A 24,827-nucleotide genomic window follows, 5' to 3' on the forward strand; every position below is an offset into this window, starting at 1 on the left:
AGACTTAAATTGAAGAAAGTAGGGAAAACCACTAGACCATTCAGGTATGACCTAAATCAAATCCCTTATGACTGACTATACAGTGGAAGTGACAAATAAATTCAAGGGATTAGATCTGATAGAGTGCCTGAAGAACTATGGACAGAGGTTGTGACATTGTATAAGAGGCAGTTATCAAGACCATCCCCAAAGAAAAGAAATGCAAAAAGGTAAAATGGTTTTCTGAAGAGACCTTACAAATAGCCTTACAAATAGTGGATAGAAGAGAAGCAAAAGGCAAAGGTGAAAAGGAAAGATATACCCATCTGAATACAGAGTACCAAAGAATAGCAAGGAGAGATAAGAAGGCCTTCCTCAGTGACCAATGCAAAGAAATAGAGGAAAACAAAATGGGAAAGACTAGAGATCTCTTGAAGAAAATTAGAGATACCAAGGGAACACTTCATGCACAGATGGGCACAATAAAGGACAGAAATGGTATGGACCTAACAGAGCAAAAGATATTAAGAAGAGGTGGCAAGAATACCCAGAAGAACTATACCAAAAAGATCTTCATGACCCAGATAACTACAATGGTGTCATCACTCACCTGGAACCAGTCATCTTGGAGTGTGAAGTCAAGTGGGTCGTAGGACACATCACTACAAACAAAGTTAGTGGAGGTGATGGAATTCCAGTTGAGCTATTTCAAATCCTAAAAATTGATGCTGTGAAAGTGCTGTACTCAGTATGCCAGCAAATCTGGAAATCTCAGCAGTTGGCCACAGGACTGGAAAAGGTCAGTTTTTCTTCCAGTCCCAAAGAATGTTCAAACTACTGCACAGTTACACTAATTTCACATACTAGCAAAGTAATGCTCAAAATTCTCCAAGTCAGGGTTCAACAGTATGTGAACTGTGAACTTCCAAATGTTCAAGCTGTATTTAGAAAAGGCAGAGGAACCAGAGATCAAATTGTCAACATCTTTTGGATCATAGAAAAATAAGAGTTTCAGAAAAACATCTGCTTTATTGACTATGCTAAAGCCTTTGAGTGTGTGGATCACAACAAACTGTGGAAAATTCTTCAAGAGATGGGAATACCAGACCACCTTATCTGCCTCCTGAGAAATCTGTATGCAGGTCAAGAAGCAACAGTTAGAACTGGGCATGGAACAATGGACTGGTTCCAAACTGGGAAAGGAGTATGTCAAGGCTGTGTATTGTCACCCTGCTTATTTAATTTCTATGCAGAGTACATCATGCGAAATGACAGGCTGGATGAAGCACAAGCTGGAATCAAGGTTGCTGGGGGAAGTATCAATAACTTCAGATATGCAGGTGACACCACTCTTATGGCAGAAATCGAAGAGGAACTGAAGCGTCTCATGATGAAAGTGAAAGAGGAAAGTGAAAAAGCTGGCTTAAAATTAAGCATTCAAAAAGCGAAGTTCATGACATCCAGTCCCATCATGTCATGGTAAATAGATGGGAAAACAATGGAAACAGTGACAGACTTTATTTTTTTCGGCTCCAAAGTCGTTGCACATGTTGAGTCCAGCTATGAAATTAAAAGACGCTTGCTCCTTGGAAGAAAAGCTGTTGACCAACCTAAACAGTATAATAAAAAACAGAAACATTACTTTACCAACAAAGGTCTATCTAGTCAAAGCTATGATTTTTCCAGTAGTCATGTATGGTTGAGAGAGTTGGACTATAAAGAAAGCTGAGTGCCGAAGAATTGATGCTTTCAAACTATGATGTTGGAGAAGACTCTTGAGAGTCCCTTGGACTGCAGGAGATCAAACCAGTCCATCCTAAAGGAAATCAGTCCTTCATTGGAAGGACTGATGCTGAAGCTGAAATTCCAGTACTTGGGCCACCTGATGCGAAGAACTGTCTCACTGGAAAAGACCCTGATGCTGGGAACAATTGAAGGCAAGAGGAGTAGGGGATGACAGAGGATGAGATGGTTGGATGGCATCACTGACTCCATGGAAATGAGTTTGAACAAGCTTTGGGAGTTGACGATGGACAGGGAAGCCTGGTGTGCAGTCCGTGGGGTTGCAAAGAGTCGGTTATGACTGAGCCACTGAACTGAACTTGGTATTTCTTGAAAGTTAGTTTATGGCTCAGCACATGGTTGGTTTTTATAAATGATTCATACTTTGAAAAAGTGTGTATGGTCTGCAGTTGGTAGAGTCAGAATATTCTTTACATGTCAGGTCACACTTGATCATTATGTTGTTTGAATCTTACACATCTGTAGTATAATTTTTTAAAACTTTATTCTCTTAATTATTGAGATAGGTATGTCAGTTTCCCTCAATTTTGGATTGTCCATTTCCTATTGTAGGTCTTTCAGTTTTTAATTTCTAGAATCTTGGCTCTTCTAAGATATTGTGGCAGAAACTCTTCTTGATGTCCTTTCTTTTTGAGAAGTCTGATCGTTCTTTTTAATACAGTTTGTTTCTGAAAGAATGCTTCATCACCAGTGTCTTTTGGGGATCTGTTTCTATTTTCTGCTGATTCTCATGAATTTTGTTCAGAATATTTTGTCTTTTCATGTGTTTTTGTTTTGAGTACTGGAGAAGTAAATTGAAAAATTTTTAGAATTTAAAGACTAGAGTAATTATGCTGTCCTTCAGGGAGGATTTGTATTTCTTTCTGGGCTAGTGGAATTGGCAAAATCTGGATCATCCTAATGGAATTGGGTGTTTAGGTGTTTTGAAGCTGGGCCTCAGTCCTTGTGAAATCCAGACTATTTCCACTTCATTTACTTCCCACATATGGCACTGGAGAGGGCCACTCCATATTGTGGGAAATTCACCAGGCCTTACTCTTTTGGAGGTCCTTAAAGTTCAGTTTTTGATCCCTGAGACCTGGGTGCCTGTTAAAAGTACTCTGTTCAGAACTTACCATTACCTGATGGGGAGGGATTGTTATAGAGTTTGGAATTGACATGTACACATGGCTATATTTAAAATAAATAACCAACAAGAATCTCTTGTTTAACAAAAATGGAGAGAGGACAAGAGAATGATACAGATGAAATGAGATTGGCCTCATGTTGGCAATTCTTGAAGCTAATTGATGGATTCATGGGAATTTATTATACTACTCTTTACACTTTTGTGTGTGTTGGAAATTTTCCATAATAAAAAAAGTTTTTTAAGAAGTGCTCTGTTCAGTTCTTATTGACTTCTTCTGGGGATGGAGGATACCTCCAAGGGAGATGTGGCCCCCAGTGTAAGGTTTCCTTCATCTCCTGGACCTTGACCACATAGTTCATTATTGCACAGGAGCAGATATTTATTCTGCATTTGGTCCAGCTTTTGTAATTACTCTCGTCAGGAAGTCTGTTTCCATTGACTTACTTTCTTATACTAGAAGTGAAACTTTTGTATTTTCCAAAAGTTCCTCTAGTGCATTAGTGGCAGTTAAAGTTGAGAACTGCTCCTGCTCATCGTCTTCTCTTGTCCCGTTGTTGTTCATGCCACTCCACCACTCAGGCCTTTATGCTGTTTCTTAGTATGTTCCTGATGGAAGACCTTTGTAGCTGAGTTTTCTCTTCCTGGGTCTCTTTCCCCAAATAGCTGAATTTTCTTTTCTTCAAGTATTTGTCAGTTAATTACCTTATCTATTAAGTGATACCTTTCCGATGGGCACCGCATGGTAAAAAATAGCAATGCTTCCTCCCCCTTAAGTCTCTTACTTTTCTTCGTTGTGCCTGGAACCATATGACATGTTGGGCTTTTCTCCACCACCAGTGCACACACGCTCTCTAAAAACAAGGAAGTTGTTTTGTTCTCAATGTCCAGCATCTAAAACTGTCCTGAACATAGAAATGTTCTATTAATATTTGTTGCTGGATAAATACATGAATGAAATTGTAATGAGAATGATGAAGTACAGACTTCATAGGCTGCTTGTGAGAATTAGATAAATTAATTCATATAAGGTATTAAGAATAAGAACAGTGCTAGGCATATGGTAAGCCCTCACCTGTTTTAAAAACTGTTGCCTCTCAAATGACCACTTCTTATTTCTAGGTACTGTATGTATTGAGAATAGCTTGTTTTTTTGTAAGGCATGCTCCCCACCCCCATTACTATTATGATTAGCTCCAGATTTTACAGCCCTTGTCTAGTAGCAGGGATGGTAGAATGAAGTTTAATCCATGCAACTGTTCATGTAGCTGGAGATTTTAGAGAACAGATCTGTATGTTTAAGCCAGCTAGTGAATTCCAGGCAATCAGAGAGCAGCTTTTAATGCAATTTAATGAGTGGGAGAGTGATTGAATAGACGTTGTTCCTTAACTCTGTCTCTTGAAGACTGCATTCTGGGAGACTGGCATATGCACAGTTTTATGTAATGCAGATGAAATACAATACTAAGCAGATATAAGTAGATATTGCCTTCTCTTGAAGAGAGAACATCAAGATTGATTGACCTGAGTGGTAAGTATTGACTCAAGCAAATGCTGAAGTCAGTGTTTACCCGAAGGGATTATAAATCTTGATGATCAGAGAAATATGTAGTTATCTCTAGGAAGTATCTGGAAACAGTATGGCATGAATTTTTTTTTTTTTTTTTTTGCATGAATCTTTTGAGTGTAACTTTTCTTTAGGAAACCCAACAACCAGCTTTTAAGGTGAAAATACAGGTCTTTTAAGGTACTTAGATAGGTTGATAAGCTTTTCTCTGATTGGTTTTGTTTTGGACGATAAAGCTCCTGCTTTATGTCTGCCAGTGTTACTAACTAGTTGCTTTATCTCAGAAATTGATAATATTAGTTTTCAGTTTTTGCTCCATAACCATTATGTTGTTTCTAAGTCTTATGTTAGATAGTTTCTAAGTCTTAAGTTAGATAGTTTGTAAGATACAAGATTAGGAGAAAATATCTTTGACCTTCCTAGAGCACTAAGGAAACCCAAGGTGTCTATGTATGAAATAGACAATGACACAAGACTCCATATGACACTTTATATTTCTGCTACCATAGAAACTCTTTTAAAAGTTGAGATGAGAGAGAAGCTGAAGAAAACTTAATGGAGATGAACTGTAAATAAAATCTTGAATAGGAATTTGAACGGGCAGGCAGAAGAATTATTTTGTAGTATGAGAAATAATCAGACTTCCAAAAGCATGAGATTTAACATGTTGACTTTAAAAGTTTATATAATAAATGTTAACTTAGAGAAATATTTGAAAAGACATAAATGAAAATAAATCTTACTACCAGAGATAACTACTTTTAACATTTTGATATATATCTTTCTAAACTTTTTTCTGTTTATGTGTATATAGTTGTGAATATATGCATAATTTGTATGAGTGTATATGAATAAATGGAAAAATAAATATAAGAAGGGTTAATATTGTTTCATGGAGATTCAGTTAAAAGTTTTTGCTATTACAAGATTATGAAATTACTGCAGATGGTGACTGCAGCCATGGAATTAAAAGACACTTGCTCCTTGGAAGAAAAGCTGTGACCAACCTAGACAGCATGTTAAAAGGCAGAAACATCACTTTGCCAACAAAGGTCTGTCTAGTCAAAGCTATGCTTTTTCCCAGTAGTCATGTATGGATGTGAGACTTGGACCATAAAGAAAGCTGAGCACCAGAGAATTGATGCTTTTGAACTGTGGTGTTGGAGAAGACTCTTGAGAGTCCCTTGGACAGCAAGGAGATCCAACCAGTCCATCCTAAAGGAGATCAGTCCTGAATATTCATTGGAGGGACTGATGCTAAAGCTGCAGCTCGAGTGCTTTGGCCACCTGATGCGAAGAATCAACTCATTGGAAAAGACCCTGATGCTGGGAACGGTTGAAGGCAGGAGGAGAAGGGAACGACAGAGGATGAGATGGTTGGATGGCATCACCCACTCAATGGACAGGAGTTTGAACAAGCTCTGAGAGTTGGTGATCAACAGGGAAGCCTGGCATGCTGCAGTCCGTGAGGCTGCAAAGAGTCAGACACGACTGAACTGTACTGAACACATATATGTTTTAAAATTAAAAAATTTTTTTATTTTTTGGCCACACCATGTGGCATGTGGGATCTTTGTTCCCCAATCAGGGGTTGAACCCTCGTTCCCTGCATTGGAAGCGCAGTCTTAATCACTAGACCACTAGGGAAGTCCCTACATTTTTAATTGATCAGTGAAAGGGTCTTATGGTCCTTGTGTGATTCCTAAGATTTTTCCTTCCTGAACATATTAAATACATTTGGTAGAGTAAGTGGAATCATTGTTTTAACTGATAATCTCTTGTAACTTTTTTTAGGTGCTGGGTCTTCAGCTCTGAAGAGGCCATTTGAAGATGGATTAGGGGATGATAAAGATCCCAATAAGAAGATGAAACGAAACTTAAGGAAAAGTGTGTAAAATCTTTATTCATTTTTTAAAAATCTTTATTCTTATAGATGTGAACTAGAAAGGATTTATGTCCCAAGAAAATAAAAATTAAAAAGTGAAGAATTTGATTTGCATTCGAATTTGAAGAAAATGAATAGCTTCTGTTTTCAAGCACCATTTGCTTAAGATATAATAATATTGGCAAACTAAAATTAATTAATAGCTGTGGTAATGCATGGGCTTCCCTGATGGATAAAGAATCCACCTGCCATAGCAGGAGACACTGGTTTGCTCCCTGGATGAGGAGATTCCCCTGGAGAAGGAAATGGCAACCCACTCCAGTATTCTTGCCTGGGAAATCCCATGGACAGGGGAGCCTGGCAGGCTACAGTCCGTGGGGTCATAAAGAGTTGGAATTGACTTAGCAACTGAACAACAACAAACATGTTACTGCATGTTACTTTTACAATGATGTTAGCTTACGTATTTAAGCAGTAATTTTAGAATTATTTATGAAGTGAACTTATATGTGTATTTTGAAATTTTTGCTTTTTTAAAACCTGAGTTTATAGTAGTTTCTAGGAACCTACAAAAACATAGATTAAAGCAAGTGGTTTAATTTCTGTCCTCATTCCTCTTTCTCTTGCAGTTCTAGATAGTAAAGCAATAGACCTTATGAATGCACTAATGAGGTTGAATCAGATCAGGCCTGGGCTTCAGTATAAGCTCTTATCTCAGTCTGGCCCTGTCCATGCCCCAGTCTTCACAATGTCTGTAGATGTGGATGGTACAACATATGAAGCCTCAGGTCCATCCAAGAAAACAGCAAAGCTTCACGTAGCAGTGAAGGTACAGTATTTATTTTATTTAACAGTGCTTTGTTATTTTATGTTGTAAATAAGGTGCTTGTTTATCTATGGTAAATTAACAGAATTTTCAGGATTTTAATGACAATAGCATATAGACTTCTGTCACCTCTGAATCACAAAACTATTCTTTTTTGATTATACAATAATATGTATTGATGATTCAAAATTTGCAAAACAGAGAAAAAAGTAAAGAAAATCTATGTTAATTGCTTATCTCTTAGGCAGTTCATTAATATTTTATATAGCATATACAGCAGTATTTTTGTTTCTTTTTTTTATGTTGAGCTCACAGTATATGTGTAATTTAATCTTCTTTCATTTCACGTTATCAGTATTCTTCCATGTTACTAAAATCTTCATAAATATATTTTAATGACTGTATGATTATAATGATTATAATAGATACACTGTTACTTATTTAAACATTCCCATCATTGGGCATTTTGCTATTTGCAGATTTTTTTCTATCATAAATTAATGATTTTTTTTTTTTTTTTTTGGCATCTGGTGCCTTTTCTGTATTTTGAAATATTTCCATAAAGAGTAAGATCCAGGATTGAACCAGTCAATTATGCGTGTAAGTTTGTAGAAAACTGCTAAATACTAGACTCTATCCATGGGTACATCTGGCCTCTTGCAGAGAAATATGAAAATGTCAAAGATCATATAGATGGAAGATAACTTTTAATTTCAGAAAAGTTCTGTTATGTAATAGTATGACATAAAATGTAGTTGGTCTGTTTTCATAATCATTCCAGTTTGCAGGTATTTATTAATGTAAATGTAAACGTTATCATGGATGCTAAGAATATAGCAGTGACCAGAACAAAGTCTCCACCCTCCCGGAACCTGCATTCTAATGAGGATAGGATGGGGAGAAAGACAGTGGATATACACATGGGTTAGTTATTTGTTAAGTGGTAATAAGCACAATGCAGAAAAATACCAACTAAGCAATAAAATTATAGAACAATAGGGTATGTTGTTTAAAAGGGAGTACTTTTTAAGTATGTCGAAATAGTTTGAGTTTAAAATGAGACAAAAAGAATACTAAGAATGAGGGAAAAGTGAATTTAGGAATAAGGCTAAAAATACAGTTTAGTTGTAAAGTATGCTGAGAATGAGTCACAAGTTTGACTAACACCTGACCCAGAAAGCTTGTGAAATATGTATATCAGTTCTCTAACACCTGATCCAGAAAGCTTGTGAAATATGTATATCAGTTCTTTGTCTATGACAGTTGATTATGAGAGTCAGAGTTGTTTTGGTCTAAAGGTCGCTTGGCATTCCCCTTGGGTGGGTCTTCATAAAAAAGAATCAAAGCAATATCATGAAGCAATGGTGTCTTTCAGAGGCATCTCTGATGCAGTGACATCTGTGGGTTATTTCTTATGATAACCTGTGATATAAGCTAGTGGCCTCAGAGCAGGTTGCAGTCAAATTTGGGGGAGTTAGTAGAGTGGCAAATTTTGCAATACAACAAGATTTAGGTGTTATTTGTTCTCATAATAACCATTAATATTTTGGTATGTATTTTCCTAAGCTTTTTGTTTTTAAAATTATAATTCCAAAAAAGTATTGAAAATGAAAAATATTTCCCTAAGTTTGATGCACACACATGAGGTGGCACCTGAGAATCCACTGAGGATTTGGAAAATATTTGGTAAATGTACTGTTTTAGCTTTATAAACTTTGCATCATTAGGAATTGTGAAAACAATCTGACTCCAAGGCTTTCACATAAGGAATGGAGGGACCAACATACTGTGTATACAAAAATGTATATTTAAAATGGGACCATGGTTTTCTTGTGTATCTAAAAATTTATTATGAGTTTTTTTTTTAAGTAACAACAAAGTTTGCTCTAATTTTTAGTGATTGTATAGTATTTTATTATTATCAATCTGCCATAATGTAACTGATCTATTTAGATTTATATGCATCCAGTTGATTGCTTTTCATGTTTGTGAACTAATCTGATTATCCTTTATGATACATTCTAGAGATGGAATTGCTAGGTTAAGAAGAAAGCACAGGACTTTCCTAGTGGCTCAGTGGTAAAGAATCTGCCTGCCAAAGCAGGAGACCCTGGTGTGATCCCTGATCTGGGGAGATGCTATAACCTTGCTGAACCCATGTGCCACAACTATGGAGTCTGTGCTCTAGGGCCTGAAAGCCACAACTACTGAAACCCTCGACCCCTAGGGCCCATGTTCTACAACAAGAGAAAGCACTGCAATGAGAGGGCCACACACCATAGGTAGAGAGTAGCTCCTACTCACAACAATTAGAGACGAGCCCACACAGCAACAAAGACCCATCAGAGCCAAAAAAGAAAGCACATTTGAGTGATCTGTTAATTCATTAAACATGTATTCAGTTCAGTAGCTCAGTCGTGTCTGACTCTTTGTGACCCCATGAACTGCAGCACACCAGGCTTACCTGTCTATCATCAACTCCCAGAGCTTGTTCAAACTCATGTCCATCGTGTTGGTGATGTCATGCAATCATCTCATCTTCTATCGTCCCCTTCTTCTCCTGCCTTCAATCTTTCCCAGCATCAGGGTCTTTTCAATGAGTTGGTTCTTTGCATCCGGTGGCCAGAGTATTGAAGTTTCAGCTTCAGCATCATCCTTCCAATGAATATTCAGGATTGATTTCCTTTAGGATGGAGTGGTTGGATCTCCTTGCAGTCCAAGGGACTCTCAAGAGTCTTCTCCAACACCACAGTTCAAAAGTGTCAATTCTCTTGGTGCTCAGCTTTCTTTATGGTCCAACTCTCACATCCATACATGACTGCTGGAAGAACCATAGCTTTGACTAGATGGACCTTTGTTGGTAAAGTAATGTCTCTGTTTTTTAGTACACTGTCTAGGTTGGTCACAGCTTTTCTTCCATGGAGCAAGTGTCTTAATTCCATGGCTGCAGTCACCATCTGCAGTGACTTTGGAGCCCCCCAAAATAGTCTCTCACTGTTTCCATTCTTTCCCCATCTGTTTGCCATGACATGATGGGACTGGGTGCCATGATCTTAGTTAGTTTTCTGAATGTTGAGTTTTAAGCTAAAGTTTTCACTCTCCTCTTTAACTTTCACCAAGAGACTCTTTAGTTCTTTGCTTTCTGCCGTAAGTGTGGTATCATCTGCATATCTGAGGTTATTGATATTTCTCCCGGCAGTCTTGATTCCAGTTTGTGCTTCATCCAGCCTGCCATTTCGCATGATGTACTCTGCATAGAAGTTAAATAAGCAGGGTAACAATATACAGCCTTGATGCACTCCTTTCCCAATTTGGAACCAGTCTGATGTTCCATGTTCAGTTCTAACTATTGCTTCTTGACCTGCATACTGATTTTTCAGGAGACAGACAAGGTGGTCTGGTATTCCCATCTCTTGAAGAATTTTCCATAGTTTGTTGTGATCCACACAGTGAAAGGCTTTGGCATAGTCAATAAAGCAGATGTTTTTCTGAAACTCTGTTTTTCTATGATCCAATGGGTGCTGGCAATTTGATCTCTGGTTCCTCTGCCTTTTCTAAATACCTCTTGAACATCTACAAGTTCATGGTTCACGTACTGTTGAATCCTGGCTTGGGAATTTTGAGCATTACTTTGCTAGCATATGAGATGAATGCAATTGTGTGGTAGTTTGAACATTCTTTGACATTGCCTTTCTTTGGAATTGGAATGAAAACTGACCTTTTCCAGTACTGTGGCCAATTGCTGAGTTTTCCAAATTTGCTGGCATATTGAGTACAGCACTTTCACAGGATCATCTTTTAGAAGTTGAAATAGCTCAACTGGAATTCCATCACCTCCACTAGTTCTGTTCGTAGTAATGTTTCCTAAGGCTCACTTTATTTTGCATTCCAGGGTGTCTGGCTCTTGGTGAGTGATGACACGATTGTTATTTGGGTCATGAAGATCTTTCTTGTATAGTTCTTCTGTGTATTCTTGCCACCTCTTCTTAATATCTTCTGCTTCTGTTAGGTCATATAATTTCTGTCCTTTATTGTGCTCATCTTTGCATGAAATATTCCCTTGGTATCTCTGATTTTCTTGAAGAGATCTCTAGTCTTTCCCATTCTATTGTTTTCTCGTATTTCTTTGCACTGACCACTGAGGAAGGCTTTCTTATCTCTCCTTGCTGTTCTCTGGAACTTGCATTCAAATGGGTATATCTTTCCTTTTCTCCCTTGCCTTTAGCAAAGGATTAGGATTTCTTATTAGATGTCAGGCATATAGTGCTAAATTGCCTTCTGTAAATGTTATATCACATCATAGATTCTGTTATAAGTGAGTTTGGGAGTGTGTTTTATATGTAACGTGTTTATAAAAGTAGGTCCCACTAGATATAAATCCTTGCATTCTTTAGTCAGTAACTTGGTAGACCTCTGTACCTGTTAAGAACAGCAGTGAAAGCAAAATGAGACAAGATGAAACCAGTTTTGCTCAAGGAGCCTGGCTGCCTAGCAGCACATACCATAAAGTAATGAAGATTATTGGCCAATCTTCTCTTTCCCCATCTCGTCCTTTTTCCTGACAGTCCCTTACAAAGGACATCTTTAAAGACATAATCAGTCATATTCCACGAAAAGAATCTTAGTCACTGTAGAGAAAAGATCAGGTGAAGGGGAAAAGGAATAAAACCGCTCTGCAGAAGTTCTCGAGACATCAGCTCTCTACTGTCGTAAGCCATGAGTGTGACTTAGTCCTGAGTGGAGAGCCATGGATAGGATATTTCATGTTTTCAGTGTTTGTCCCTCATCTTTGAGGGTATCAACTGTCTCAGCCTTAACCCCCTGCCAGAAGAGAACAGGCCTGATTACCCTGGATTTTCTATTCACCTTTCTTCCAGGGATCATCTTGTGATTTTTCAGCTCAGTTGATTTGTTTATTAGGTTGGATTTGTTTGCCAGACATTTGAAACTCACTTTTCTTTGGTATACCAGTTTTTTTGACCTTAATGCTGATTCCAAACAAATTGGTTCTAGAGTTCTAAAAACTCCATGCTTTTTTTTTTTTTTTTTTTTTTTACTTTTGTGGCTTATGCTAGTTAATAATTTCAGAATATGTGTTCATAGAAATATGACTTAATTTGAAAATGTTTTTGTTGTGCTGTGTTGTAAGTACATTTGTAATATCCTTTGAGATTATCCATCAGTTTATATGAAATATTTATAAGTGTATTGAAGTATGTTGCTACAAAAACAATAAATGAATCTGATATGTGAAAAAAGGGCATAGAGAAGTGGTGTTAAATAATTTACATTATTCTCTTTTAACTGTATTAAATTTGGAGAAACTACGTGTCTTTAGTTTTTATTGGAGTAAACAAATCAAATTTCTTTGGGACTCTTGGCTTTTGACTTGCAGCCTGTGTTAACCTGGTTTTAATTCCAGACTGATAACTGCTCTTTCAGAGATGGAATTTCTCAGGGAGAGCATATTTGCAGGACTTGGGCAGTAGAGAAGGTGTTTTCTTTACAAATACTGGTGAGGATATAACCAAGTGATGTTAGTGTACTTAGTGCGAAGTACTGTTTGAGTTCTTTTAGTACTTACGATGTTGAAGTATTCTTGGCCTTACTCCCATTGAATACAGAGAATTTATTTACAATTTAAAATGTTCAACAGAATGCCAAGTTCTCCATATGAACTGGGTGAATGAATTTCATGTTCTCTTGGTTTAGAATTCTACTTTTGCCCATTTTTTGTTTAGTGTAATTTCATTTATGTTAGCAAAATCTTTGTACAAGATGCCATCATTTATAAACACTAGGCTGTTGGACGTCTTTCTTATTTGTGTGGTGGCCGTTATAGGTTTTTGAGAAAACTATTAGGTATAGTTGGGGTTATAAAGAAATATGCCATTGCTTTTATACTCAGGCACCTTAAACCATACTCAAAAGCTGAGACAAATACAGGCATCTTTAGGAACCTAACTTTGGTCCAGACGTTTAAGTCAGTGACTGACAACTCAATGTCAGCCTGTTTGAAAGATGCTTATAAATATGTGCTCGTGGATATATTCTTTTGCAAACATCTAAAGCAGTTTAACCTGGAAGGAGGTTTTAAAAGGCTTGCAAACATACACATGCATGCACATACACTGTTTGGAAAACTATTTTAAAAAAGATGAACAGTGCCAAACATGAATGGAAATACACAAGAGTAAACATGGGAGGCAGCCATAGAGTAATCACTTCTTGATAGACAGGATGGAGATACACACCTAGACTTGTTCCTGGTTCACTCAGCAGTAGAGGATAAACCCAAGGCCTGAATCTTTTCTTTCAGGTCTTGATTATGCTTTAAGTTGAAAGCCAAAGGAATGGATAGTAAGAAGCTATAGCTGTAATTTTGTAACTAACAGGCAAACTGACTCTAAGGTAAAGAAAATGTCTTGATTTCCTTTCTGTGCTAATTTCCCGTATTGGATTGAGTCATAAAACTTAGGTCAGTTAATCAGCCTTCCTGTTTTGCAAATTAGAAAATTGAGGATCAGAGGAGAGAAAGGTTAGACCATCAGGTTTTTTCCTTTCTAGCCCAGTGTACTCTTCATAGTGTGCCACTCTACTTTTAATTACTGCCACCTCATTGGCTGAATTTGGCTATTCTGTTTCTCCATCTCTCATTTCCAAATTATTTATGTACTTTATTAATTTTTGGTTGCACACCATGTTCGTTACTTTGTGTGGACTTTCTCTAGTTGTGGTGAGTGGGGGCTGCTCTTCACTTCAGTGAGCAAGCTTCTCATTTGGGTCGCTTCTCTTGTGGAGCACAGGATCTAGGTGTGTGGGCTTCATTAGTTGCAGTGCACGGGCTCAGTAGTTGTGGAACACAGGCCTAATTGCTCCTTGGCATGTGGAATCTTCCTGGACTGTGAATAGAACTCATGTCCCCTGCACTGGCAGGCGGATTCTTATCCACTGTGCCATCAGAGAAGTCCTCATCTCCAAATTAAGTGAACCTGGAGTAGCCTCAGGTTTGCATTTCTGTTATCTGTTATTTAAACCTAGTTACTCTGAGGAGGTTTCCTCCATTTTTTTGTGGTGATACCCTGGTAGGTAAAGCTTGTTTAACTAAGGATTTGTAGATGAGCAACATCTTGCTTTTCCTGCAGGGTGTTTCATGGATTCAGATGCTTTGGGGTTGAAACGATTGTTCTCAGTATTTCGTCTATTCTCTGAGGTGTCTGGTATTTGAATAAAACTGAATCTTAATGTAATTTTTACAGGTACTGCAGGCAATGGGATACCCAACGGGCTTTGATGCAGATATTGAATGTATGAGTTCCGATGAAAAGTCAGATAACGAAGGCAAAAATGAAACAGTGTCTTCAAACTCAAGCAATAATACTGGAAATTCTACAACTGAAACCTCCAGTACCTTAGAGGTATACATATATATTTTTTTCTTAGGAAAAAAAATATGTTTAATGTCAAAAATTTGAGTGGTCTGGAGAAGTACCAGTGAGATAATCAAAAGCATATACAGGTGTGTGTATTTAAGAGGTAGCCATTATTAATATTTTTGTTTATTTCTATCCAGCTTTTTTTCTTTGGTTATTTTTTTATGAAGGTAATCATACTTTCATACAGTTTTACGTCTTGTTTTTTTCACTTAACTCTAAAAATATTTGTAAGCATAACTGTGTACTGTACAACATGTGGATGTATCCTAGTTAAACTGGCGTTTCTCTTTTGCTGGCCATGGGAGTCACGTCCAGCATGTCACAATTATAGTGTATCAAGAATGTCAGTGCTCAAAATTCTCCAAGCCAGGCTTCAGCAATACGTGAACCGTGAACTTAGATATTCAAGTTGGTTTTAGAAAAGGCAGAGGAACCAGAGATCAAATTGCCAACGTCCGCTGGATCATCGAAAAAGCAAGAGAGTTCCAGAAAAACATCTACTTCTGCTTTATTGACTATGCCAAAGCCTTTGACTGTATGGATCACAATAAACTGTGGAAAATTCTGAAAGAGATGGGAATACCAGACCACCTGACCTGCCTCTTGAGAAACCTGTATGCAGGTCAGGAAGCAACAGTTAGAACTGGACGTGGAACAACAGACTGGCTCCAAATCAGGAAAGGAATACGTCAAGGCTGGCTGTTGTCACCCTGCTTACTCAACTTATATGCAGAGTACATCATGAGAAATGCTGGGCTGGAGGAAGCACAAGCTGGAATCAAGATTGCTGGGAGAAATATCAGTAACCTCAGATATGCATATGACACCACCCTTATGGCAGAAAGTGAAAAGGAACTAAAGAGCCCCTTGATGAAAGTGAAATAGGAGAGTGAAAAAGTTGGCTTAAAGCTCAACATTCAGAAAACTAAGATCATGGCATCGGGTCCCATCACTTCATGGCAAATAAATGGGGAAACAGTGAAAAGAGTGACTGACTTTATTTTTTGGGGTTCCAAAATCACTGCAGATGGTGATGGCAGCCATGAAATTAAAAGATGCTTCCTCTTTGGAAGGAAAGTTATGACCAACCTAGACAGCATATTAAAAAGCAGAGACATTACTTTGCTGACAAGGTCTGTCTAGTCAAGGCTATGGTTTTTCCACTAGTCATGTGTGGATGTGAGAGTTGGACTATAAAGAAAGCAGAGCGCAGAAGAATTGATGCTTTTGAAGTGTGGTATTTTAGAAGATTCTTGAGAGAGTCCCACCAGATCCAGATCTCAGTCCCACCAGAGATCCAACCAGTCCATCCTAAAGGAGATCAGTCCTGGGTGTTCATTGAGGGATCTGATGTTGAAGCTGAAAGTCCAATACTTTGGCCACCTCATGCGAAGAACTGACTCATTGGAAAAGACCCTGATGCTGGGAGGGATTGAGGGCAGGAGGAGAAGGGGATGACAGAGGATGAGATTATTGGATGGCATCACCCACTCAATGGACAGGAGTTTGGGTGGGCTCCGGGAGTTGGTGTTGGATAGGGAGGCCTGGCATGCTGCAGTTCATGGGGTCGCAGCGTTGGACACGACTGAGTGACTGAACTGAAGAATGTCAACAATAACTGAAGTGTGAAAAACAAAAAGATCTAGGGAATTCCCTGGTCCAGTGGATAGGACACCATACTTCCACTGCAGGGACCTAGGTTCAGTCTCTGGTCCCTGGGTTCTGTCTCTGGTAGGGGAACTAAGATCCTGCAAGCTGCTTGGCTATCAATGAATGAATGAATGTATTTCTATATGTTTATAAACTTAAAAAAAAAAGCTAATGAGAGAAATCTAGGATTATTAGAAATTTATTCTAAGCTGTGGGGGTCAGGTCATCATTGAGTTGGTCCAGCCCTAAAGAGGGTTGTTCCTCAGACTCTTGAGTAGTCCTGACGTATGACGCATTGTCACAGATAGTAGAATTGGACAAAAATCCAAGTAGAAATGATACATGGCTTAATTGGAAATTCATGGGGCCCTTGCTTGTGGCATTTTACATAAGGAAAATTAACTTTAAAGTAATAGAGCTTATATGAATTTTTTTTTCAATTTGTCATTTGTAAGAATGAATATTTATCAAGGACTTAGTACTAAACTCCTTTTGGTGGTGGTTTAGTCACTCATTTGTGTCCAACTCTTGAGACCCCCTTGGACTGTAGCCCGCTGGACTTCTCTGTTCATGGAATTCTCCAGGCAAGAATACTGGAGTGGGTTGCCATTTCCTTCTCCAGAGGATTGTCCCAATCTAGGAATCAAACCCAGGTGTCCTGCCTTTCAGGCAGATTCTTTAGCCAGTGAGCTATGAGGGAAGATACTAAACTCCTTTTAGTATCTGCATATTACTATATGCTATAGAAATTGTGTCCAGAGTCTTAAAGTATTCTGAGGATAGAAGGGCAAAAGATATTCATTATTATGATATAATGTGAGAAGCACCATGATTACAAAATGAAACATACACACATGTAAAATTAGAGTAATATATGAGCTTGATTTGAGATAACGAAGAGGATTTTGCTCTGTGGGGAAGAGATGGAAAGAAGACATTCTGGGCCAAGGAAGTGAAAGCATGAGTAGCTCATTGGTGTCCGATTCTTTGTGACCCCCATGGACTGTAGCCTGCCAGGCTTCTCTGTCCATGGAATTCTCTAGGCAAGAATACTAGAGTGGTAGCCACTCCCTTCTACAGGGGATCTTCCTGACCCAGGGATTGAACCCAGATCTCCCGATCTCCTGCACGGCAGGCAAATTCTTTACCATCTGGGCCACCAGAGATCTGGAATTGTGAAAGTAGATGTCTGAGAAGTACCAGTTAGGCCTGTATGGAGGGAACTGATTAGGGCTGAGGTCTGTGAAAGCCATTCCTGATTCCTCTTGTGGTGTGGTGGATAGAAGCCATGGCACCTGCCTTTGGAGAGCACCAGTCATTCATAAGTGGTTGTCACAGGCAGGCCAAGATGGTTTGCTGGCAGTGTTATAAATAACTAGTGCCTGACTCTTTGTGACCCCATGGATTGTAGCCCATCAGGCTTCTCTCTTCTTGGGATTCTCCAGCAAGAATACTGGAATGGATTGCCATGCCCTCTTCCAGGGGATCTTCCTGACCCAGGGATTGAATGCAAGTGTCTTATACCTCCTGCATTGGCATGTGGGTTCTTTACCACAGCACACCTGGGAAGCTCACTAAGAGAAAAAGAGCTCATTAATGATAAGGTTCAGACTGTTAAGTTCAAAGGAAATTAAGAGAGCAGAGCACTGTGGGCTGAATTAGCAACAGTTAGGACAGTATATGGAAGTTCTGGTAGTGAATCCATCTATGCTTTGCTTTCGTAAAATGTAGTAATGGAGAGGGGAGAAAACTTTCATTCTTGTTTTGACTCATTTTTATAGAAGTGATTTCAGGGGACTTCCCTGTTGGTCCAGTGACTAAAACTCCACATTCCTAGTGCAGGGGGCCTGGGTTCAACCCCTGGTCAGAAAACTAGATCTTGCATGCTGCAACTAAGATCCTGTACAGCCAAATAAAAAAATAATTAAATATTTTAAAAAAGTGATTTCGGGTTTGAAAGAGAGTGATTACCACATAGAATAGTTTCAAAAATTACTCATTACCTTTAAAAGATGGAGACCAGAAATTTGCCTTGAAACTTTAAAATATGTAGATTATTAAAAATTCTTCAATAAATAATGTTTTTAACAAAATGATTCAGGGATGTTTATCAGCATTATCTTTTAAAATTGTCCAGTGTTCCACTTTGATATTATCAACTACTTATTAAATCAGCATAGAGTATTTTAAGAGAATCTTGCTGTCCGTTAGGTTTATATACATTAAAATCCTATTATATATACTCATTGTTCACCATTTCATGAGCAATTACTGTGGCAGAATTATAGACATGATCTCTAACCTCAAAAAGTGTTCAGTCATTGGGTCTTTCTAAAATTGTAGTTAAGTGGTATTTTGTGATTTATTTTCAGTCCTAACCTTCGCAGTCTTACATGAATTACTTCTCTTCCTCACTGCTAGTTTATCATTGTGTCAATTCTTTCTACCACTCCTAGAGCTGTTTTCTAGTTTAATCATGGTTTTGTCTCTTTGAGACCCCATAGACTGCAGTATGCCAGGCTTCCCCGTCCTTTACCATCTCCCAGAGCTTGCTCAGACTCGCATCCATTGAGTAGGTGATGACGTCCAACCATCTCATCTTCTGTCCCCTTCTCCTCCTGTCTTCTATCTTTGCTAGCATCAGGGTCTTTTCCAGTGAGTTGGCTCTTCACATCAGGTGGCCAAAGTATTGGAGATTCACCCTCAGCATCAGTCCTTCCAATGAATATTCAGGATTGATTTCCTTTAGGATTGACTAGTTTGATCTCCTTGCAGTCCAGCGGACTCTCAAGAGTCCTCTAACACCATAGTTTGAAAGCATCAGTTCTTCGATGCTCAGCCTTCTTTATGGTTCAGCTCTCACAACCATACGTGACTACTGGAAAAACCATAAACTTAACTGTATGTGACCTTTGTGGGCAAAGTGATGTCTCTGCTTTTTAATACACTGTCTAGATTTGTCATTACTGTCCACTGTATTAAAGATGGGCAAATATAAAATCAGAAAAAGATTTCTCACTGATACATCAAGAGAATTAGTTTAAGATAAAGAGATTTACTAGTAAATACATACTTATTTATCACCTATTCTGTACTTGGTACTGTGGTTGATAGTACAGGGCATATGAAAATGAACCAGCTCACAGCTTTGACTATATGGACCTTTGTCAACAAAGTAATGTCTCTGCTTTTTAGATTTAAATCCTCCAGTGGCTCCCTATTGTCCATAATAAGGTCGAAGCTCATTTGCATGACATTTGAAGTCCTTTATGGCTTGGCTACACCAAGGGTGTTTCTAATCTGGTTCTGCCTTTGTCTCTTCACTCCCTTAATATAGCCAAATAGAATTTATTTACGCTTCCCAAACAAATATTCTTTCCTTCTCTTGGGCTTTTACATGGCTGTTTCTTCTGTCCAGAATGCCCTTCTCCTATGTTTCCTCCTTATCATGGTCTGGTACTACTTACCTTTTAAGATCAGTTTTGTATGTCACTTCTAGGAAAACTATCCTGTTTGCCCTAGAAAATGATTACTTGTACTGTGTTTCCATAACATACACCTGTTTATAGTGTACATTATTTCATAGTGATTAGATCAGTCCCTCCCACTGTGCTCTAGATCCTAGAGGGCAGGGAATGACTGCTTTCATTATTTTTAAATTTAAGAATTCATAGTCTGTAGCCTGCTGTTTTTAGTGTTGGTTCCCTCAAATCTCTTTAGAGACTCAGAGGTGTATAGGCACATTTTCTTTCCATCTCCCAAATTGAGAGCTGTTTAAGCCTAATCCTAAAGGTAAAAAACATTGAATGTGAATCTTTACTCTTCTCCATTTACTCTACATTGTCAGTCATTTATAGTTTTGTTCTTAGATCTTGAACACACTAGATCAGACCCTGGAGTGTCAGGTAGTGGCCAGGCTCCACTGGTCTTGAATCCTGATCTGTGGAGATCTCCTTGCTTCCATGACAGGCTGGCGAGATGACTTGCTGCAGTGTTCACTGTATGTAGGGTTTCTGTCCCTTTAGAGGTGTTTTGTCATTCATACGTAGAAGTAATCATGCATCCTAGCCCCCAAATGCTTTAACTTTTTGAGCCTCTTTTTCAGTAGAGATATAGTATACTTGTATTAATAAGAAATCTAATACTTTAAAATCTTCCTTGATTGAACCTCCTTTTAGGTAAGAACTCAGGGCCCTATCCTCACAGCAAGTGGCAAAAATCCTGTAATGGAGCTCAATGAAAAAAGAAGAGGTCTCAAGTATGAACTCATCTCGGAGACTGGTGGAAGCCATGACAAACGCTTTGTGATGGAGGTATGGACCTAGATATAAGCCAACCTTATTTTTCCCCTCAAAGACATAGGTTGTCCTGAGCTTACTTTTAAAAAAAGAGTTAGACTCAGTTCTTATGGCACTATTTGACTTTTGGTGTTTTTGTTTTCTGTTATGATACATTTAAATTAAAACTACACAGAGGAATTGCATGGGATAATTGCAGAGTGTTGTTCTTGATTTTAGGTAGAAGTGGATGGACAAAAATTCAGAGGTGCAGGTCCAAATAAGAAAGTGGCAAAGGCAAGTGCAGCTTTAGCTGCCCTGGAGAAGCTGTTTTCTGGACCCAATGCAGCAAATAATAAGAAAAAGAAGATTATCCCTCAGGTATGAGTTAAGCATTAAACCTTGGAAAGATACCACCAGAGTGAAATCTCCTTTCATATCTTTGTGCCACTTGAGATTTTTCTGAAGTTATTTATTTTTCCTGCTTGGACTTGGCAACTTTTTCTGTTGGGTTGATCATGCATAATAGAAATATGATTACTGGTTCCCTGTTTTGTGGTCTTTCAGGCAAATCCTATGTTAAAAAGAGACTGTTGGTTTTAAATATTCGGGACTTCAAGTGCTCTTGATGAAGCAGTGTTGAAGGACTGGGACTCTAATGAGATCCTGCGTTTGTTTAGGGAAGCTGCCAAGAGTGTTGGGCTTATTCTCATCCCAGTCTGCAGTTGCTCTTCTTTTTCCTTTCCAGTTTTGTCCTTTTACATTGTTTAGTTTGGGGTTTCTTTGAGGGCAGCACAGTAGAAATTGACCCTGTGTTGCTTTTGTTTGTTACTGACATTGGAAATGTCAGAGCTGCAAAGGCCCAGGATTGTAGCAAGGATCACAGTAAGAAAAGATGGCTTTCTAATTGCACGCTTTTGAATAACATTCTCCCATCCATTTATTTACGTATTCAAAAATATTTTCTAGACATACACCATGTGCATGATTGTGAGGGGAAAAGAGACATGTAAGTAACTATAAGATACATTCTCTCTCTGGTGGAGAATACTGGTATAATAATATCTGAGTATATTATGTGATAGGGAAAAGTCAAGTAAAAATCTTTAGACCAGTAGAAGGAAGCATAGATTATTTAAGATTCTGTGTTAAGTATGCGTATGCAAAGTCCATTGTTAACAGGGAAGAACAGATCACGTAGAACACTTAGAACGCATTTGCACTGCTTGTAGTGACACAGCTGACAGTAAAGGTTCCCTTGAAAGCCTGATTCTTCTCGTTCCAAAGACCGTGGGCATGCTCCTATTGTATATGATATACATCTTAGAAATATGTTTTGTGTTCATCTACATTTTTCTGTATTTACTATAATCACTGCTTATATTCTAGAATTCAAAATATAAACAAAGAAAACTGTTACTGAGATGAAATACAAGTAAAGCATTTAAATTGCATTGGTACGCGTGTAGACAAAGGATAAATGGATTTTCTTTTTCTAAAATCTTTTATAAGATGTTCTAAAAAAAAATAAAATCTTTTATAAGATGTTCTAAATTAGTAGAAAGATAATTGTGACCTTGTTTGTTTTGGTGTGTTTTTCTTGTGCATTACATCTTGTATATGGTCAGTTAATTTTAGTGTTTATAAAGCCTCTGTGCAGATAACTTATTAAGTAGTTACGTTTGGTTCTAGGAGACAGGAGTTTGATTTGTGTGGAGTCACTGTGCTGCCGCCAGATTGCTAATTCCTGATGACTGCATTTGACTAAGCTGTGTTTAAAAAAGAAAAAGTCTGCATGAAGTTCACTCATTTTTAGAAATTTTCCATACTAGAAGCTATAAAACGCATGTGTTCAATGTGCTTGACAGCCAAGAAACCGTCTATTTTGGATTTGTGGGTTGGATTTTTTTCCAGCCAGAAGGGAAGATGGCTGTTCTCTGTTCATGATACATTTGACCTTGAAGCTATCTTCTACTCAGTCATACTAGCGATAGAGGCTGTCCTAGGAGGAAAAAAGCTGGTGATTTTTCAATGAGAGATAAACGTGTGTATGCACTGGCTGTTTAGTTGTGTGTGGTGCTGCTGACTTGCTCTGCAACGCTTCTGAGGCTCTGAACCTCCTTCCCTGCAGTTTGGCTTATAGCAGGGAATGTTACGAGTTTCTTAAGTTTCCTGAGCTTGAGTTTTTGTTGCATTATGATATTAAAAAGTAAACATAATATTTAATTTAAATATAGATGTTTTCTTATTTCTTAAAATTTCAGTTTCGGAAAGGAATGTTCTTTGCATTCCTGTATACTGTTATTCCTGGTCTACTTTTCAGTTTTATATCTGTTTTCTCAGTTGCTCTTTCTACTCTGCAGTAAGGAAAACAAAGTATATGTCATAATCCCCATTTTACAATTAGGGAGGAGACTCCCATAGAGATTCTGTGACTTTACCAGAGCCCTGTGGCATTTTAGAGCAAGAAGGAACTTCAGAGGTGATATACACAGACACAGATACACATACAGAGACACAGACAGACAGACACACCCACACAGACACACACACACACACAGCCACACACACAGCCACACACACAGCCACACACACACCCACACACACACCCACTCCCAGCCCGCTGCCAGAGGAATCTGCTTCCTGAGGTCTCAGCTACTTAGAGCAGGGACTGGCACCCACATCTTTGGTCTTCCTGTCTTAATTTTCCCTTATCACCTTCTTTTTAAACCTGACTCAGGTTCATAGGTAGTTGTAGGTGGTTTGCTGTGTTTTTTTGTTTGTTGGAAGAGAATTCAGTGGATTTTGAACCTAGATATCAGGTGTCTGTAATTACTTAGGCCTAAGATGACTTTGGATGTAATCTGACTGCTGAAATGTGTGTGTAGAAAACGTACTGTTTCTGGATAATGAACTGTTGTTTCTGGATAACCTTCAAGTGAAAAGAACACTTTATCTGCATACTTCTGTGTGTGTGTTATTCGCTCAGTCATGTCCAACTCTGCAACCCCATGGACTACAGCCTTCCGTGAGCCTCTCTCCATGGGATTCTCCAGGCAAGAATACTGGAGTGGATTGCCATTTCGTCCAGGGGAGCTTTCTGATCCAGGGATCGAACCTGGGTTTCCTGCAGGCAGATTCTTTACTGTTTGAGGCACCAGAGAAGCCCAGCATACTTCTGTATGTCAGCATATTTTCTGGAACAGCTCTGTAATATGTCATTTTCATTTTACAGATGATAAACTGAAGTCATCAAAGTCATAGATGACTTGTGTCATGTACAGGCTCAAGTTTCTCATAGAGGTTATATACATTACAGAGTTGATGAGATGATCTTATTTCTCTCAGTAATGAAATGTATTATTTTTAACAGGCAAAGGGTGTTGTGAATACAGCTGTGTCCGCAGCAGTCCAAGCTGTTCGGGGCAGAGGAAGAGGAACTCTAACAAGGGGGGCTTTTGTTGGGGCCACAGCTGCTCCCGGCTACATAGCTCCAGGTATAGTACAGCCTGAGAAATGTCTGCCTCCTTTTTTGGGCCACAGTTTCCAAGAATAGCTTCTCCTTTATTTTCCAGGGTTACACAGGGTTTCTGGAAAAATAATACAGGTATAGGATGCGTGTGCACTGAAATGTAAAAGAAGAGAATCTATAGAATGTTACGAGGTTTTCTCCTGGAATCTGCTGAATGACTAGAGGCCTTTTGGAGGGAGGTGACAGATGAAGAATATTTTGACAGTGAGAAAGCTCAGAGATATTCCACACACTGGGGAGTTTGGATACCTGAGCAGGGTGTATTCATTAGGGACACAGATGACAGGCTGGGTATCACAGGTGAGAAAAACGATTGGTAAGATGTTGCATTTCTTTAACTCAATGTCTGGTGAATCATCAAATGCTGAAGAATTACATAAAAAAGAAAGGGGGAGCTTACTTATTCAGTGTTGAGTATACTTACATATAAATGATTTCACTTACTTGATTTTAGTCTTCACAGTGTTTCCTCAAGTAGAAATTATTTCTGTTTTTTTCCAGGTGAGGAAAAACTAAAGTTTAGGGAGGTAAGGTTGAGCTCAAGTGAGAGACATCTTGTAAACAGCAGAGCAGAGATCTGAATGTAAGAGTTTCTAGTTCCAAAGTTTGTATTCTTTCCATTTCACAGCATAGCTTGAAGAAGATGGGGAAAGAAGCCTTCTTTCTGTCTTCTGTTCCATTCTTTATATCATTTTAGCAGTAGCTGTATAGCTGTCTCGTTGAAGTTAAATTCCTGTAATCGTGCA

General features: G+C 38.4%; 1 protein-coding gene across 8 annotated transcripts in view; it reads left to right on the forward strand.

Moving 5' to 3' along the window:
• The window catches only part of STRBP (spermatid perinuclear RNA binding protein), a 148,123-nt gene that overhangs the window by 102,714 nt on the left and 20,582 nt on the right, over positions 1–24,827 (forward strand). For 6 of the 8 annotated variants that reach the window (XR_010662293.1, XR_010662294.1, XM_065928489.1 and 3 more), the window contains 7 exons: positions 6,270–6,362; positions 6,990–7,189; positions 14,446–14,604; positions 20,451–20,585; positions 20,790–20,930; positions 23,923–24,046; positions 24,125–24,156. Coding sequence is in view for 6 of the 8 variants with exons in the window: in XM_065928489.1 (XP_065784561.1) it covers positions 6,270–6,362; positions 6,990–7,189; positions 14,446–14,604; positions 20,451–20,585; positions 20,790–20,930; positions 23,923–24,046; positions 24,125–24,156 (884 nt within the window). In the remaining 2 variants the exon portion in view is untranslated. The remainder of the gene's footprint in view (positions 1–6,269; positions 6,363–6,989; positions 7,190–14,445; positions 14,605–20,450; positions 20,586–20,789; positions 20,931–23,922; positions 24,047–24,124; positions 24,157–24,827) is intronic. The other 2 variants (XM_065928493.1, XM_065928490.1) reach the window with 1 other exon arrangement.

This window comes from Muntiacus reevesi, chromosome 3, assembly GCF_963930625.1.
Source record: "Muntiacus reevesi chromosome 3, mMunRee1.1, whole genome shotgun sequence".
NCBI lineage: Eukaryota > Metazoa > Chordata > Mammalia > Artiodactyla > Cervidae > Muntiacus > Muntiacus reevesi.